This window comes from Pseudonaja textilis, chromosome 1 (assembly GCF_049901715.1).
Source record: "Pseudonaja textilis isolate UNSWEBS1 chromosome 1, rPseTex1.2, whole genome shotgun sequence".
Lineage (NCBI taxonomy): Eukaryota > Metazoa > Chordata > Lepidosauria > Squamata > Elapidae > Pseudonaja > Pseudonaja textilis.
In genome coordinates this window covers 238056672-238076738 of record NC_141990.1, presented here as the reverse complement: position 1 = coordinate 238076738, position 20067 = coordinate 238056672, and the positions used below count along the sequence as shown (strand labels likewise).

The window sequence follows — 20067 nt, the reverse complement described above, 5'->3', positions numbered from 1 at the left end:
AAGACTTATTTCCAACAAAGGTGGCTTACCAAAGAGAATACAGAAGTATTCTAAATTTTTCTTACTGGATTTTGGTTAAAAAAAAGGAAGTCAATGGAAAGACTTAGGTAGTTTAACAGCCTAAAGCAGTAATTTCTGAAACCATAACACCCTGAATTTGGCAAAATTGTTGTACAACAGATGTTTTGTCTAAAAGTGTCTCTAGATGAGCTAATTAGGAAGGGATTCCCTGTAATTTTGGATTACAGTGGAACTCAGATGTGCTGGATATTTTTGTGCTTTACATGCTTTGTAATTTCTTTAAATTTTCCCAGACACACTGATTCAAAGATTCCATTCCACAGTATTCAAGAAAAAGAGCCAAGCTACAATGTGGCAAAAACTGAAGTTCCATAAGTGTCTCTGCTTTTTTTGACATTTCTCTCCAGTTAAGGAAAAACAGTGCTTAATTACATTAAAGCAAATTCTCCTAGAAAATTTCTATTTAAAAGTAATAAATGTATCAATATCTAGCATAAACCTTATTAAAGCATGCCTGTGGGCACCACTAGATTTTGCCCACCTGCCTTAGAAAACTACTGTTTTAGATTGAAGAGTACCCTGATGCACTGGGATCAAGACTTAAACCAATTTATTTTTGGTACATGGGTAATTTTTTATTACTTAGGAGCATTATATCAAAAATTTGGAGAATAGAAAGTTGTACGTGTGCATACGTACATGCACGCAAACGTATACACACATACAAGCTTTCTTAGTTCCAACTACATTTGCTTAAATATATCCAATGTAACATAAAATATTATTAGGTTACTATGAGGCTCTCGTGGTACTAAATTTTGAAATGCCTAGAAAATGAGGATATTTCAAAATCCCATAAATTATTTTGTTCCTGTTATGGAAACATGTGAGCAAATATTTATAGAGCTGTTCATAGTCAAGGGGGTTCATAAAAGAGAATTTGAATATTTTGAGAAGAGGACTTGCAACATTCCTGCCACCTGTGCCATTTTGTGTCAGCCATTATTACAGCCACTCATTTGCTTCTGATTTAAGGGACATGTCACAGGATTATGTCGCATCAGGAAATGTCTAATTTAATATTGCCAAAGAAACAGCATATAATTAAACAACATTTTCTGAATAGCAAAAATGGAGCTGGGCTAGTCCGGCTTTTGGCAAGCTGTATAGCATTGAAACAGCTAGTACCAAAATCAGGCTAGAAAAGATAATTAAAATAGTATTATTTATGTGAAAAGTATTAAGTAGTCCCATTTAAGAACATGTTCTGTCCTTAGGTCGAATTTGTATGCAAACCAGAACCCTATTATTGTATATCACTGTATAATAAATTAAAACCATTCTGTATTTGACTTCAACTACTGTGTATTTGATTCAAATTTTGTTGCAATATGTTCCATTCTTAGTTATGGCTCACCCTTAAACCAGAGCATTTTTAACCTGGGGACTTGCTGTATTTTCAAAACCATATAAAAATTATTGCGATACACAGATTTTTAGTTATCAAACTTTCTTGCAAGAATTAGCCATTTCAAGATCCCATTTGGAATACACAGAGGATAAATACACACACGTTGAATGTTATTGGTTGTTAATCTTGAGGAATATTAACGAATAGGATGCTGCTCTACACCTATTTGTACAATCACAAGGGAACAACTTTTCGTCAAATTTGGTAAGAAAAGTTTGCAAAGTAACATTTGCATTTAAATGGAATATATATTTTAAAGATGTTTACCTGTGAAGTTTGGCCCTGTAATTTAGCAAGCTGAGCAGTTCGAATGTTTAAAGACTGACTTCTTGTAACTGTGGCCTCAGAAGCAGATTTTCCACTAAGTTTTCTTTCAAGATGGCTCTTTCCTGGAGATTTCTCTTCCAGTAGCACAGCGTCCCAAGGATCTTCTACAATTTTAGCATTCGTTATCTTTCCTCCATCTTCTGAATTATAAAATATATCTAGATTGTCCACCTTTGGTTTACTTAAAGGATCTAAATCCAACCAATCAAATTTACTAATATCACTGGAGCTTTCGGAGGTTGGCAAACTAAGAGTAGGTTTAGCACCAGTCATCTCTAAGTCTGTCTTTGATTTCCCATTTTTTTGAAATTCTGAAGTACTTGCAATCTTATCAAATACTTTTGCCATTTCAGGGGTAAGTGCTGAATGATACATAGGTACACTTCCTTGTGGATGGAAACTTGAAGTAAATGGCAGTGGGTATGAAATGTATTGAGACCTTTCTGGAAGACAAAGATAGACAGGCTTTGTAGATTGGTAAGTGGATACACCTGGATGAAAGCCATTCTGAAATATACCAACTTGTTTGGTTAAAGAAGGTACGGAGTAAACAGAAGATCGGGCACTACTGGAAGACGCAGGCAAACTAGATGTCCACTGCCCGCTTTGAGAAACAGGGTGAGAATAAAATTGTGAAGATGATGCCCCAAGAATCTGAGTGGCTGACAAGGTACATGGTTTGTGGGATTCAAGATTTTCTTCTAAAAGAAGTTTCTCTAATTCAGCACATGTAAGTTTGTCTATGTCAATTGAATTTAACTTATCATCCACCTTCTTCTTGCCATCAGACTCTGGAAACACCATAAGATCATGATCTTGTTTCCTGCAGGACTGTACACTTGGCCAAGAGTAGCTTAAGGTATCACTCTTTTGTCTACTCTCGACCACTACTCTTTCTTTTTGCATCTTAGCCAGAGCTTCAGCTTCCATTTGCAGTGCTTCTTCTTTGTCCACGTCTTTGGGTCTTGCTGGATCCAAAACTGGTGATGAACGTTGTTTAAATTCATTGCTGCTAGATATCTGGGCCATTCTATGAAAGCAGATGTCCGTTAACGATTTCAATTCTTCTTCTGAAACTCTTTGGCCCAAAAACGTTCAACAGATTCAATAAAACTAGTGGAGGGGAAAAAACATATAATACTGAAAGTATTTACAAAGTCACTTTTCTCCAGTTCTACTTTAAAGTTCTGTCTATTAGGGCTATATAGGTATTTGGAAAGGTGCTTTTGATTCACTATGGACCTGCTTGCAGGCAGCAGCTTCCTAAAAATGCCACAACTTTTCCCAGGCTTACATGATAGCCTTGAAAAATACCTGAAGCACTGACAGGATGCAACTACACTATCCTATCTTTAACTCTTTATTTCAAAGAAGTGTTTTTCTGAGATCTTATGGCTAGTGTATAAGATCAGAAAAAGTTACTGCTTGTCTAAGGAGCCGCTGACAGGTACAACAAATATACTCACACCCAGATGTGAAGCACTTTTCCTGCTTTGGATCTATATTATTATACATTCCTACCCAATATATAAAGGCATTAAGAATTTGTACATTTGGAAATATTGCAATTAACAACTATCCTTGACTTAGTTTCTCTTATCAGATGATTATTCCTCTAGATTATTCTGAAGTATGACACTCTAAGGCAGAGGTGTCAAACTCACATCGTCACAGTGGCACCACATGACATATCGAGACTTTTCCCCCCATCGCTAAACCGGGTGTGAGTGTGGCCAGTACGTGGTGCATCCAGATCATGGGCTGGGAGTTTGACAGCCCTGTTCTAAGGTATAAATGTAAAAAAATTAATAATTTCTATGCTATTCAGTGTTTCATCTTTGTGTCACTGAGATATACAGCCCTAAGAACTGCTGATGCACCGTTTCTCCTTAAAAGTAGCCTTTCTATTTATCAATCTCTTCCCCTCTAGACTAATAGAGGAGGACCCAGAGTTGACAGTGCCTTAGTTTCTCAGAGAGATTAAAAGATAATCACCAAGCTCCAGCTACTTGCACTTATAGATTATATGAAAGTGCCTTCTGTTCATCCACTCACAGCTTACCTGTCAGGGGGGATTCTGCTTAAGGCCTTTAGGCAAGTAGGCTGGGTTAAGGTCATCACAGGCTTCTAGCTTTCTTCCATTATTCCCACCAAAGCTGGGCAAACTGAAGGACTGTGTAGTACTAGGATTAAGCAAAAGAATATGGTTGATGGAAAAATGGGAAAACGTAGAATATATATAATATGGCACAACTAATACTGCATATTGTATGCAAAAGTCATCAATTAGACATAATTCATAATTCTTCTTTAGATGAGCCATTAGTGTTAAAGAACTCTATGTGCTTTCGAGCAGCCTTATTGTATCAGCGCTGAATTCCAGTTTGTTTCTTATTTATTTAATCAAATAAATCAAATACCCAACTCAACCGACTCTGGTCAGTTTGCAACAAAATCAGCCAATACAAAACCCCAGTAAGTTCCAATGAAGGCAGAAACCAAAAAGAAAACTGATAACACAAAGCTATAAAACAAAAAACAATCTCCCCTTGCCAACTCTTTAACCTAAACCCTGGGGAAAGAGTCCTATTTTCAAGTCTCGCTTAAAAAACACTAGGTGATGCAAACTTCTGGAAGGATACCATTCAATAGGGCAGGTGCCACAACAAAGAAGTCATGATTCCTTGGTCCCAACAGATGACATTTTTTCAAGGAGGAGTCTCAAAACATGCTCATCATGCTTGTCTTTACAAGAGTGGGCAGAGACAATGAGAGAAGGGCAGTCTCTCAGGTAACTGAGAGATCATGAATGGCTTCATAGATCACCATCAACATCATAAATTGCACTCAAAATCTTACTAGTAGCCATCCTACTGGACTAGAATTTGCAAAAAAAAAATCTACTAATTGGCTGCAAAACCAGCAGATATAGCTATAAAAAGGCAAATTAAAATTTAAGATCTGCAAGTATAGTTTCCAAATAATGAAGGAATATTTCCATTTTAATCTACTCAGATCAGACCATACCTTGACTACTATTCTCCAGAATACACTAAAGAATTTTTAGAAAATGATAAGAGATTCAAAAACATGCAATGAAGATTAGGGAAATAAAACACAAATGAAAATAGATCAAAGGAGGAGAAGACAGAAGGGGGAATATGACACTATTCTTTATGTACACAAAAGGATTTCCTCAGGTCAAGAAACATCTTGTGTGTGTAAGCCAGGAATTAATACTGTAAGATTTAAGTTACAGAAAGATAGAAACCAACTAAATTTTAGAGAGAAAAAACCCAATTATTCATAGAGGTGGCATGGTCTTCTTCAGTGAGGAGTAATTACATACTGGGCAACCCATGGCATTGTTATTTCTTTGTTTTAAAGATATTTCTATACCTAGAAATAAAAACATTGGCTACAGGAGGACAAAAAAAATCAATGGGAACAACTTCTGATCTCCTGTGAGTGGCCGGGAAGGGAACAGAGAATGATGTTCAAATGATCGTACCAGCATGGTGGCAGCACTGAAGGAGCCACAACTTCCCTAAGATTCTGGCATTCGGTAAGTTAACTCATTTGATGTGCCTTGACTGAAAAGGTTTTGCCCTTTGATACACCATTTGGCTCAGTTAAAGGTCACAGGTATGTTTTATTAGTATATAGCTATAATGCAAACAACAAACAAACTTTGAAAAAAATAACTCAGCAACTATGATTATGATGTAAGCAGTTAGTTCAGAAGCATATTATCAAACTAGTAAGGCTGATAGTAATTTGTTTTATTTGCTGTACTATATCACCTGCCTCAGGAAAAACAGATAAAGAAGTCTGGCTTAAGAACAGCTGTTCACTTGTATAATTCTGGCAGTTTAAACAAGTAAATAATATAATATGTACTGCTTACTTTTATATCGCCACAGAATTAGTACTTGATGAGAAATCACTTCAGTATCTTTATGTAAAAGCAAATTATTGAAATCATGCATCACACTGTCCTGATCATTAATACAACTTAATGTTGTCCTAACAAGCAGGTGATCTGTCTCTTCCAATCCAAGGTCTCCTACCTTTCCTAATGAGAAAAAGGGGTTTTCAGTCTTTGAAGCATTGTGTCAGAAAGTTCTACTAGCAGTAGTCGAGTTTTCAGCACAGAAACAGCTCTAAAACTTAATGCTTTGGGAATCCTGCAAGATATAAAATAAATTGCCTGAAGTTTTATGGTAGAGCTAACAAGGAGAAACAGAATATTGCTTTTCAATTTGAAAAAAAAACCCGGACAAGAAGTTAATAAGATGCACTAGAATATCAAATTCAAACAGGAAGGAACTACATTCGAGTATCCATTCAGTTATGGAGCTTGCTACACAATTGTGCCAACAAGTCACAGAACTGTGTTTAGCACAAAGCATTCTTTGTATGATAAAATATGTAATACACACAACTGCAGGTGCACACACCAGCAAAGCTTGTTTTAAGTAGTAGTAGTAGTACTGGAATAACTTCACCAGGTGGCAGCATCTAGATGCCCTTGTCTAGCTCAAAATATCTAAGCAAGGATCAGCCTGGTTAAAGATCAGGCCTGGCTACTTGGATAAGAGACTACCAAGGAATATCAAGACTGCAGGCTACACTAAGAAGTTGAAAAATAACCCAAATGAAAGTTATCCAACAATAAGAAAATAATATAAATGCATGGATATGTCCATGAAGTTACTAGATGCACACCCATGAACACTACCTACTAGTCAGAAAACTTTTTACTCTGATAACGCAGGGAATGACAACCACAGTTTCAAGTGGAAACTGTGAGCATCCTAGACCGAGCTAAATCCAAAACCCAGAATTTTTTTTTTTTTGTAAATTTTATTTGAGTTTTCACAAAAAAAAATACAAATAAAACATCTTTTTTGAAAGTAGCGTAATCGCGGGTTACATTTCTTCATACAGACACAAATTCAAGTTCATGCTCATTTTTATATTCTATTCCATAACTTATTACTATTTTACATTTTCTGCATAGCTTCTCCCCTCTTTTAATTTTCTCAATTTTAATTATCTCAATTCAAATCATTATATTTGTATTTTTTGTCTGTCCTGTTTCAATTATCTATTATCTTTTCTCATTAAACAAAATTTCTCCTGTAGTTACTGATTGGAGTATGACGCCTTTATATCTTTTAAGTTTATCCATTTAACTCTTATTTAGGCTTCAATATATACCCTAAAGTTATAACGTTCAATATAATACATAACTTCCATTCGGATTCTGCTTGGTACATTCTTAAAATACACACTATATTCTTAAAAAAAGAAAAAATTATAAATGTATGTAGTTAAAACACATTCCATTCCAATTCAATTCTATCAATATTAATATTCATTAAAGTCTTAACTTCTTTAACATTACTTTTCAATTAAATATCATACTTCTATGGGAACAATTATAAGCTTTCCATAATTAATTCCCCCCCTCTTCACTTATATTTTATAAAACATTAACTAATTAAAATGTTCCTGTTCCTTCCTAATTCAATTTTCTCATTTATTTTATTTCACTTATTTTATTAACAAACATTTCACTAAATTACACTATTTTATCCCTCATTTTAATCATACATTGTTTCCAATTTTCTAAAGTTATTTCTATTACTAATATAACAATACAATCTTATGTACCTTTACAGAATCCCTTTTTCAGTTAGATTTTCACCCATTATCTCTAAATAGGTCCTGTTTTTCTATATCTTGCTCTGGTCCTTTGTAACTTCTCTTCCTTTCCTTCCTCCCTCTCTTCTTCTCTCTCCCCCTTTTACCCCCTTGTCTCTCTACCTCTATTTCTCTCTTCTGTATTCCCCTTTTCTGTTGCTTTCTAGTATTATACTTATTTTTCGAATTATTTTTCTTTTCTTTGGTTGTTTTTTTAAATCTTAAATTCTCCATTCTCTTTCCCCCTTTCCTTTTTCTTCCCCACATAAAATTACTTGTTCATTAAAGATGGCTTCTTCTTTGTCCCAGTCTTCTTGTTTTGCAGATGTTTCGTGTTGTTTCTCATAGTTCCAAATCTCCATTTCTAAGAATTGAAAAACGAAGCCAAAAGAACCCTTCCCTTTTTGTGCATCTTCTTTGTACTTTTTAAGTTCTATTTTCAATTCATCCAGAAGTGGTGCCATTGTATAAATTTTTAAACAACCACCCGATTAATTTTAGTCATTGAAATGTAATAACCAAGGATCCAAAGATCACCAAATAATCCAAATACACCCAAGCTGTTTCTTTATGCTCTTTTTTTCCCCTTCTCTTCTTGGGGTTACTGTTTAGTTAAAAAGTTTCAGTTAAAAGGTATCTTTTAGAAGTCTGGTTAAAGTTTTACTGTAGATTCTTTTTAATTCCAGGCAGTCTCCTCCCTCTTCCAGATCCTGCCCTTATTTTTTTCTCTCCTTTCCTGCTTATGAAAAAAAAATGTTTAGTGTCCAGAAATCTTTATTATCCCTTTGGCATTTTATTTTATTTTCAGCTTAATTGCCTGTTGATGTCAAAGCGGATTTTTTTTCGATTTCTTATTTAAGTCTCTTAGTTGTCAGTGTATGGAAAGGGAGAGAAGAAGAAAGAAAGCCAAACCTTTCCCTTTCCACTTTCCTTTGCTGCTTCTGACTCTTCTTTGGGAGCGATGTTATTTTTTTGTAAGTTTAAATTCCAGGGTACCTTAGTTGTTGCTTTCACAATTTAACCCGGTCAGCCAAAACTTTCACTTATCTTCCTCCTGCACATTCTTTTCCGGTCGAGTTCTTCTTTGTGATGGTCAGAAAGTTCTTCTTTGTGGTGGTCAGCAACCGCCTTTGGGAAAGGGAGTAATGGCCAGCTGAGGAGGAGAGATGCGGCTCTTCTCAACCCTGCTGGTGGTCTCCCCTCTCTTCACCACCTCTACGGGGTGGCTTAGCCCCGAATCCAGCCAGCTCGGGGTGCTCCAGCGGCGAGCCCAGACCGAAACCGCGCACGATCGCAGATTTGTCTGTCGCCGAAGAGACTTCAAACCGGAAGCCAAAAAACCCAGAAATGTTGTATTCAGACAAATCAGCCATCAATAAACAAATAAACCACATTTATGCACTATTCAAAAGAATCAATAAAAAGGCTAAGAATGGAACAAGAACATATCCTCTCCAGCAACCAATACCCAGATAAGCAGGGTATAACACAAGATAAACAATCTAGACAAGAACAATACCCTAATCAAGGAACTAACAAGAATAAAAATCACATTCTTACCAATCACATTATCAAAATTCTGATGCCTGGCACCACACATCCCCTTTATGAGGGGGTGGGGGTGGTGCTGCAATTATCTCACCTACCTTTTTCACCCTCTCAGTTCCCCACCCATCCACCAGCACACACAAACCTGCTGTGGCCCTGGATTCCTTGGCCGGCTCCCTGCTTACTTCTTCTTCCTCCAATATGCCTGGAAGGCCAACTATACCCAGATCCATTCATCTTTGCTTTTTTGTACTACTGCTGACAGGTGAGCTAAGGCAAAACCAAGGCCTAGGCAGACAGCTAGCAAATGTGATGTTTCTGAAGGGCAGAAAAAGACCGTGTCTAGCCTTCAAAACAACTGCAAGAAAGGGGAATTCCTGCAGCAGGCCAGAGAAAGGAAGCTTCGATGCTGGGGATCTGAGCTTTCTTTCTCTAGCCCAGCATGGCAGTTCCCTTTCATACATGGAGGGCAGGGAAACTCCTGTGGTGAGCCAGAGAAAGGAAGCTCAGATTTCCACGATCCAAATTTCGTTTCTCATACCAGCACAGTCATTTCTTGCCTAATGATGCAACTGGGAACCAGGATTGGCTTAATAACCACAATGATTTACACTGGAAATTCCGGTCCCAATTGTAATCGTAGGCAGAGCACTGTTTTGTGTATTCTCTTCTATTAAGACTTTTATCTTTCTTTTTTTCTTTTTTAATGTAATCGTAAGATTAAACTGGAAGGCACTGTAATGTAGTGACAGAAATATAGTTTTGGACTATATCTAAAATTCATAGTATCAGCACACAGGCAACTGTCATACCTAATAAGGTACACGATCTAAATTCTTTGAAAAACTTGAAAAGTTATTTAACTTTTCATGGAAAGTGACTGGGCTATTTCTGTCCAGGAAATGTTATAGTTGGTTTGCTAGCCTCAATCAGTGAATAGTACTGGAAATTGCATCAGCTAATTGTTTGGCTAGCAAACAGTACTCACTGTCTCTGAACTACAATTCTGAGAATTCAGTGATTTACAACCACCAGCTTAACTGGATTACTATCCAATTAAGGATCCATTTTATGAGTGCTGAGTTTCAGTTTATGGACCTTTGTTTCCTTTCTTACTAGAATTATTTTCTAGTTCCTGGGCAACTAAGAACTCAACAACATATATTATGTATCTTCAGTGATCTCTTCAAGTGGATGTAAACTTTGCAGATTTACTTTTTCTATGAATTTTCTCTAACATACATAAAAACACACAGGGCTTGGCTCCCAAAATAATTTTATGCAGTGAACAGGGCAAGGCTGAGATAGGATCTCCCCAACTTTCCCTTCGGTACCTGAACATGACATATACCACTGGTCAGGCCAGCCCCAATGTGCCCAGCACTTTCTTAGTTGTTACCACTAATAGGTAATTGCTACAAATATTTATGTGTCCCCAACTTCCATCGAGATCATATTACAAAATCAAATTTTGCTAATTATCATCTCTTACATTCATTTAATTAGAATTCTGCTGTATATTTTACTAGATAGTTTTTCTTATCACTCAAAGAACTTATGAAGCCCTGGACAATGTATTTCAACAAAAAGCAAGTTTCTTTTAGTTTAACAAGATTTATTGAAAGCTGGAAGGAAAGAGATATAGGATTCTCAACAAATGAATTGCTTTCACTTTAGAATCCAATTTATCTTTAGGTAGCTAAACTGAATATTTTTAAGCCTTTTACTCATAGTCTTAATATGAACTGGTTAAAAGGCTCCAGTTTTCTTAATGGATAACTGAGGAATGCCCAGTAGTCAGCATGTGAACGTCCCTGAACACAGCATTATACTTTCCCTTTGTGTGAGGGAATAATAACAGCATTCTTCCATGTATCAGGCACAAATGCATCTTCATATACATGTGAAACAAGTTGTAAGCCCTTACATCAGACAACCAGATCAATATTTGAACATTTCTCCAATTACACTATTTCTGCTGACTTAATGTTTTTCAACATTCTCATAATATTTATCAGTTTTCTTTTAGTGTTCTTTTTTTCTTGGACACTTAACGTTTGCATTGCATTTGTTTCAATTCCAGCCTTTGAGATATCACTATTATTTCCATGCAAATGTCTAAAACATTCTTTTGCATATTCTCTCATTTTGGTTTCATCTCAAATCATTTCATCATTTTTATTTTTTAATTGCACTCACTGTGTTGGAAGCTCCTCAGATTGGTCCTTTCATCCATTTCCAACGTTTCGTTAATCAAAATTGCTTTGCATTTTCCCTGTCTCTTTTAATCTTAATCATTTGATTACAGCACAGTCTTTTTTGTGATGCTCATTATACATTCCATCCTCTTTTCTACAAGCAATAATTCTCTAATGTACATTTTTGCCTTAGCCACAGCCTCTTTACTTTGTCATTCCACTAAGCATCCGTGTTCACACACTTGCATTCTTTCTATTACCATAATTCTACATAGTTCTGTGGCACTTTGTGATGTAATTCTTTTCACTCCATTCCAAACAGCTTCTGGATAATATTTTCTTATAAAATACTTTCAATTTATTCTGTTGTGAGTTTAATTATTCTTGAATACTTTTTAAAATACGACACATACTTCTTTTCCCAAAATGATTCTACTTTAATTTCTTTCCTTTTCTTCCAAGTCCATTTCTCTGCCAGAATCTACATTCAGAATCTCTCCTCATCCTTGTATCTTTCAATAATTATCTCAATATTTTATCATTAAAAATCAAGTAAATCGTAACTTAGATTTATGTTTCAGACTTACCATCTGTACATACAAATAGATTTATGCTTGAAACACATATTCAGAGCAGAACATTTCTAAGCAGACTGCTGATCAACATTCTCAACAACTGAGCCTATAAACTCACTTCCTATGTGTATTTGTCAATTCTCTTCCATAAGACCAGACTACTGTTGTTTGGATCTATTACATACTTTTCATTTTTTGTAACTCTACAGATACATAGCATATTTATTTTTCTTCCACTGTACTTGTTCATTTGTGGCATTCCTAATACATTGCAAGTTACAGTCTTCCCCATGCTTTTATCAAATGTGCTCAGTGATATTGACCTCCGCTATTCATCACTGTATTTAGTTAATCCAGGCTTTCATATTGTGCTTTTCCGGCAGGCATGGAAGTTATAGATGAGGTTAACTAAATCAATCAGTGCCACGTGCAGTATGTTCTACTAACGATAAGAATAGTACTGATCAGATGGTACATGCCACAAATGTTTCTGACACCCAGTTTCACAGAATACAGACAAAGGTCTTGAATAAAAATACCTTTCCAGCCACCATACTGACACGAACTCAGGATGTTTTCAGATATTTTACATTAAGCATTTCTTACAATGTAATGCTCATCCAATGAAAATAACAAAAATATTGCTAGCTCAACAGAGTTGCAGTGACTTCAAGGAATAATCTTAACATAAGACACACACTCGCCCAGCTCAAATAAAATAAAACTTGTATATCACCTACAATGTCCCTCAACAACAAATCAGTGGGCTAGTGAGAGAAACTGACTCCAGGGCACCAAATGAATTCTGTAGCTGAGAATGGACTTCATCCTGGCCTTCTACAAGAGTAGTTCAATATTTTAACCACAACTGTTTGTCATTACCCATGTTTCCCTGAAAATAAGACCAGGTCTTATTTTCTTTTGGGCCCCAAAATAAGCACCAGGGCTTATTTTCAGGGGGTGTCTTATTTTTTTCCATGTACAGGAGGTCCACTTCTTCGACCCGCACAGGCTTACCTCAGGGCCCCACAGCCAGGCAATCCATGCCATGACACTGCCCTTGCCTTGCGGCCACAGCACACCACTTGGCCTTCTACTCCATCATGGGCATGAGCAAGCAGAAGAGGCCACGGACTCCTGGTGCACAGGGCTGCTGGTGCTGGTGCTGCTGCTGTGAGGCAGGTGTCAGAGTGTGGATGGCCTGGCTGAAGGGGCCCTGAGGTAAGCCAGTGCAGGGTGCATGGGGCAGCTTCACCACCCCACCTCACAGCCACGATAAGAGAAACCAGACAGAATGGGCAGCCAGCCAGCTGCACAGGCTCTTACGTAGGGCTTATTTGGGGGGGAGGAAGGGCTTATATTAGGCACACACATAAAACACGCTAGGTCTTATTTTGGGGATAGGTCTTATTTTCAGGAAAATGGTACGTTACATTGAATAGTGCTGTTATTAAATTATATTAGCTAGTCAATTAAAGGAAGAACACCTGTGTATTGTTTCTAACTAGAGTTTTGTTAATAATTATACAAATTTTCAAATCCCCATCACCATTTTCTCACTTCTCTTCATACAATTGCTGTGTGTATACATCACTCTTTTCCTCAGACCATTCTCTATGCAACTGAGGCAGCAGGCTATAGTCCACAAAACTAATGTGTGAATAGACACATTAATCTTTCAAACTCTTTGTTGTTTCTACAATACTATTTCATTTGGATGATGGAGCTCAATTTTTCCAACATGCTCTTTACCGTTTGCATATCAGTGTTGAACAATGAAGCAAATGGAAAAAAAGTTTTTTAAAAATGATAATCTTTGACAAGCTGACTTAGGGGGTAAACCCAAAAATCACCGTGAATAAAAAAGACACAGCAAGGTGCTGTAAGCCAATGATGGAGGATGCTGTTTGAATGCAGAGTATTCAAGATTCATTCTAGGGCAAATATGTGTAGGTCTAGAAGGGATAGTTCTTTTTTTCAAACATTTAAGAGCTACTGCCAATTAATATAGAATTAAACAGACGGGTGATCTGATTCAGCCTATGGCAGGTTTATGACATCAGAACATTCAAATAACAACCTCAACCTACTATGGTAACCTAGTGATTTTCTGATAGCATGGCGAGACCTTCAATTTTTCAGCAGTTAAGTGGCAGGAGTAGATATGACATGAAAATCTGCCACAAAAGGACAATGGAATGTGGTGGGTGGAGAACAAAATTCCTAGGGGATGGGGGGGGAGAATCTGGTACAAAGATATGTAAGATATACAGTAAAAATTCATTGAGCACTAGAGAAAATCTTAATTTTCTTCTCTGAAAGCAAGTATAAAAACTTTCACTTGTGTTTGTCCTTTACAGTTTTCTAAAGTGTAAAAGGAAGACAAAATAGGTTTTGATTCTACAAGAAGCAAAGCTTAATTTATTATAGATTTTAAACTAAAATGACCAGCAATGCATTTTCAAATATACAGTATTATGGTTGCAATGAAGTAGTTTGTTTTCATTGTACATACTAAATATAAAAATACATTAAGCTTTGCTAAGATGCTCCAAAAATGGTATTTCTGTATTTATATGTGCACTGGGACCAGGGACAGAACTGCATGCAAAAGATGCTTTCTTGTGGCTCTTAAAAAGACATTAACATATGCAAGCGCAGTTTAACTAGTTCCATTCTTTTGCAGTAAAACCCTGCCAATTTCCTCAATTCAATAGCCTTGTAACAAGAAGTGGATAGTTTTGTATTCAAAACACAACTGCAAGAAGTACAGTTATACATTCATATTATAGCTTCCTATAAAAAGGCTAGTAACTATGAGAGCTGAAAATAACCATATGCGTTTTCACATTACAAAATAATCACCCACATCTGAAAAGTATGAAGCATTTCAACAATGTATTTTTAAGTTCAAAAAATACTTTTAAATTACAACATTCCAAGAAATTTTTTTTTTCAGCCTCTGAGACAAATAAACTGAAATGTGCTAACTTTGGGACCCTACAAGTAATGAATGACGATCCCATATACCTTGTATTTACAAAAAACGGTATCAAATACTGTAATAAAACAGGAATGAAAAAAAGTTCCATGCAATTCTATGACTATATATATGAGAATAATACCAGTACACGGTTTTGTGAGTTTTGTTAGAGCATAAATACCATGTATAGACTAACATGGGTGTTATTTTTTTTGGGGGGGGGGGGCAATGCTGGTGTTTTAAACTATAGCCCAAAGAACTATTATTGCCGGTCCATTTACAGAAGTCTTTTGGCCTTTTCTCAAGGTAAAATTACTGCTTCGAGGTTTGATCATTGCCAAGATTAGCCCCATTTACAACTGCTGCCCAAAATACACGACGTACACAGTAGTACCTCTCAATCTTCAATCTATGTCTCTCAATCTTCCCAAGGATGCCCACCCCATTTATTTACAGACCCCACCAACCGCAGAGCTGTGGAAACAGCCTCGAAGACGCCAAAGGGAAGCAAAGCAACCGTCTTGTTTTCGGTACCATGTAAATTGTAAACAACCTTCCGCTGCGGAGAATTTCCTGCTTTGCGAGGCCGAGGAGCCAGGGTTCGGGCTGTCGTCTTAAATGCCCTCCTTGTAGTTTGTCAGGAAGGCTCCCCGAGTTATACTACTCAACCCTCCTGCCCCTTTTTCCAGACCTGAAGCCCCCCAAGTAGGCAACTGTTTTATGGCTCGGCGCCGGCGTTTACCGGCCTTTTCCAGCGGGGGCTGCAAGCCCAGCAACCTAGCCCCGATTCATTCTCGGCCGGGTTAGGTGGGAAGGTCCGATTCAGGAGAAAAGAGCCAAAACCAAGGAGCCCAAACATCCCCACTCTTCTCCCGTAGGGAGCAGCCGAGAGGAAGCGAGGCCTCAGCCCACCGGGCAAAGAAGGCGACACAGAAACCTCCCCGCCAGGCGCCCCGCGTCCCCCTCTCGCCTGGTGGAAAAGGGGGGGGGGGGAGAAAAGGAAGATTTCCCCGCTGGCTCGCTACCCACTCCAAGCCTTCCTCACCTCAGCGCGCATCCGTCCCAAAGTACCCGCCGCCGCCGCCAAAGGTCCTGCAGCCATTTCTCATAGTCCTCGCCACGGACAAAAGTTATTGGCAAGCCCCCTTCTTCGCTTTCGGCATCCCCGCCTCTTTGGCTCTCCGTGCTAGGAGGGCTGGAGCAGCCGACGCCGCCACCATCCGCGCTCACTTCCGGCTCTTAGAAGGAAAGACTGGCGGAGGGAGGGAAGATCCGCGGCGGCAGCAGCAAAAAATGCCCTCTTGCCAGCGCCGCGGGGTGGCTCCGAACTCCTCCGAGGAGAGATCCGGCAAAAGGGAGGCTACGTGCCTCCCCGCGAAGGAGTTGTTCGCGACAACTCTCTCGGGTTTGGGGGGAGAGGACGTCGTAATTTCGAGCCAAGTGGTTGCTGACTACCTATGGAGGTGGGGGTTGTCCTTAAAAGTCAATGAGGATGGCTGCGGCTGCCTCGGAATGACGAACCAGCCAAAAAACCCAATACCGCCCGCGGGAGGGGGGATAGTACGAACCCTGTTTATGGTTTGGTTTGTGTCGTGGGAACTCGGGAAAAAAAATGGAATCGCTTTAGTCAGCTATGGAAGTAGTCCCGATGACTATGGTTGGGCAAACTCTAACTTCTCCCGACTTGGCGTGACCGCGGCTTAACACAATCGTGATTTTTTTTTACTCAATCCAATTAAATTGACACACCGTAACTATTAAGCAATTACGTGGTTCCCTTTGCCTGAGCAGGACGTGCTAACTGGTCTGTTGTCGCTTAACATTGCAGGCAGATCAAGTCATGGGCTTGTTCAAAACATCATGGTTAAAAGGCCAGTCTTAGTATTACTCATAAATACATCCATGAACTCAGCCTAAGTGACATTGCCTTTGTTGGTAAATCATGATTTACACAACCCTATTTTTCTGATCACAAACAACATGCATTCTGGCTCTGGCAGTACCTGCTAAAATAAGCAAAATAATCTCACTAAATTGTGTTCCCTTATTCACCCTTACCTCCTTAATTAGTAAACTCTACAGAGGCAGCGTGGATCAAGAATTGGTATAACCCCACTGCTTAATTTTTAATCCCTGTTTAGGGGGACAAGAGAATAATTCCTATTGTAATAATATTTACACCACCAACTACTGTTTGACAGATTTTCCTTCAAAATAAAAGAGGCTGTATTTGTAGAAAAACACTTGATTCCACTGACCTGAAAGGAAAACCAAATTGCTGTTTTGAAAAGCAGAGAAGACTTTCAGATAACACAGATAGTTTTTGTCAGAGATCTCACTTAAATAGGAAAAATTCAAGTTTTTTAGGTCTGAAGAATTAGTCATGGAGTTTCACCACCTGATTTTTATCCAATTACTGTATGTGGCTGTTAAAGGCACAGAAGGAACATTTACAACCTTTTTGATTAACCATCGTGTTACATCATTCTTTATGTATGTAGTTCTAATCGTTCTGGGAAGTACTTGGATATTGAACAGACTCTGATGTCACCTGATCACTGCCCTCTTTTCATATTCATCTGCCACACAGGCCACTCAGAATGTAACTTTACAGGTGACTCATGGCTCAGGAGGGCTTCATCTATTTGTTCTAGCAGCCAATGCAGTTTCATCAACTTTAGAACAGTTAAAAGTTCAACTGCTAATACTTCCGTATTGAGAAAAGAGTATTTTTTTTTATTTCTGCTTGTCGAACAGCTTCCTTTCCCTCCTCACCAAAAAAGAACTAAAGTAAGTCCTTACAAAGTTTCCAATATTCCTTGATATCCCCCCTTAACTTTAATCATTTTCTGCATTCCAACAGTGGAATAATTAATATTTATTGTTAACTAGAACTTTAATATTTTGGATTTGAATGACTGCAAACTGTAGAAGGAACAAACTACGTATTAGTTGCTTCACACTGGCTGGATATTTCTTAGCACTGGTGATGGCAAAAGAGCAGTGGTATGATGGGCTGGATTTCATGCTTGCTTCCAGACAACATGACTTTTGTTCTTTAGGATGTGCTGTTTATGGCAGTATGTATGATGTGTTGGGACCAGGCTGAGGATGTCACCAATTTCTACTTAGGTAATTGCATTTTATGCAGCAATAAGGATGATACAATGGATATTTCTTCTGTTTGCCAACCCTTGGTTCATGACCCAAAAGGGGAATAGTAATTTATTTGGATGTTATTCCCATAAATAAAGAGAAATATATCATTACTATAATTACTATAGATGTGACAGTTTGAACTTGAAGCATGTTAAAAATATTCTCTATTAAATCAGCATATAATCCTCTTATAACAAAACCTACTTGTTGATACTTGTTTATTCTCTGATAATTAGATTTAGTATATCATTACAGTACTATTCATTTTAGTATGTAGTAAAGTTATGACAATACTATTATGAACATAGAATCATAAGGTTGGAAGGGATCTTGGAGGTTTTCTAGTCTTATCAAATGTTATATCCAAAATTTCAGGAAGTATTGATCTCTGAAATGTAATGTCTTTATATCATTAGACCATACTAAAATGTGGTAAACGGGTGGGATTCTACCGGTTCTGTCCACTTCTGTAGAACCGGTTGCTATGAAAAGCAGCAAACAGAGCGCATACATAGAACCGGTTCTATGTCTGCTGCTGTTTTGGCCCACCTGCCTGCCTGGGCTCTTACCTGATCTTTATTTCCTGCGTTTTTAACCGCAGCTGCTTTGCATGACACAGCTGCGGTTGAAAAAGCAGGAAAAAAGTGCTTTTTCAACTGCTGCGCACCCACGTGCAGTGCTGCTCAGCTGTCCAGTCAGCTAGATGACGATGATATACACACGCGCGCAGTGTAACATCTCTGAACCGGTAGTTACACCGGTCAGATCCCACCCCTGGTGGTAAATTACTGGAAAATTGCACAAATATGTGTGCTGGAATGCAAATGCAAGATCACTGAACTCTTGCAAATAGTACAGAGGAAAAAAAGCACCGAATTTACTCATGGAAAGCTAAACAAAAACAAAGGAAAAGATATGAAGTAACACAAGTATAGCATTAAAATATTGATCAAAGTGCATTTTTCCAACTTGTTTAGCAAATAATTAAATAATACATACTAAACATATGTATGTATGATTAGTATAAATGTAATATATGTTTAACGTATCTATAAGTACCATTCAAAAATTCCTAGTAAAAATTATATACAAGAAAAAGAGGGAAACAGATTGTCATTTGTATATTCAGGTTTTGAAGACATATGATTGATTTAAATAAGTTATTAGTATCAGTTAACAACCTTTTCTCTCAGGACAGATAGACAAAACTAAAAACAAGATATACATGTTTACTTCTAAAGATTTCATAATTGAGTGTATAAATTAATTGTTTTTATTAAATTTAAAATAAAGTCTATATTATATTTCTGAAAATTAATCTGAAAATTCAATATTGTATGTTATTGTATTTAGGCAAACATAGCCTCTAAACTCCACATTAATACTTAAAAATAACAATATTATGCAAGACAGACCTCCATAAAGTTGCCTGATTTGTAATATTATACATGGGGGGGATGAAATTAAATAAATATATGCCTGAATAAGCATGTATAGAGCTAATATATGCCAGAGTAAACATATAGGATTAATATTTGTAAAAATAAAATACTACTTGACAACTCTTTTTAATCCCTAATTTAAAATATGGCCAAAGTCAAACTTCCTGCACATAATTAATATTGCAGGCAAACAATATTAGCATGAGATAACAACATTGTGTAAAGAATATACCTGTATGGAATGAGAACTGGATTATGTATTGGTATCAGCTTGTAACACTATAAAATTAATGTGGCTTCTAGCTGACATAAAAATCTTAATTAATAAAACAAATGTTATATGAATATGTATGAAATACAACTACATTCTGTAGTCTATTTTTTAAAAAATGAATATTTTAGGAAATTTGTGATAAATGTGGGAATCACAATAGAACAAGGAAAAAAAAACCTTTATTATAAAATTTTATGATATTTTTCTACTTGAAAATATTTTAAAACAGCTCTCAGGTTAGATAATAAACATTCTTTAGATTTTTCCATTTGACCCACTTATTCAATAATGCCAAAGGAATCATTCAAAAGAATACTTGCTGAGGTTATTTTTTGTTCTCATCTTGTCCATACCTCTTAC

The 20067-nt window shown here is 37.2% G+C and overlaps 1 protein-coding gene across 7 annotated transcripts in view; it reads right to left on the bottom strand.

Moving 5' to 3' along the window:
• Window positions 1-17311, bottom strand: part of PIK3C2A (phosphatidylinositol-4-phosphate 3-kinase catalytic subunit type 2 alpha) — a 54386-nt gene extending 37075 nt beyond the window's left edge. The window contains exons 1-4 of one of the 7 annotated variants that reach the window (XM_087921025.1): window positions 17091-17300; window positions 5890-6006; window positions 3882-4002; window positions 1760-2932 (exon numbers count right to left, since the gene is read on the bottom strand). In XM_087921025.1, coding sequence (XP_087777151.1) covers window positions 1760-2848 — 1089 coding nt within the window. In that variant the 5' untranslated portion in view covers window positions 2849-2932; window positions 3882-4002; window positions 5890-6006; window positions 17091-17300. Of the gene's footprint in view, window positions 1-1759; window positions 2933-3881; window positions 4003-5889; window positions 6007-15877; window positions 16096-17090 lie in introns of those variants that run through there. The other 6 variants (XM_087921024.1, XM_026706509.2, XM_026706508.2 and 3 more) reach the window with 6 other exon arrangements.
• Window positions 17312-20067: the final 2756 nt, after the last annotated feature.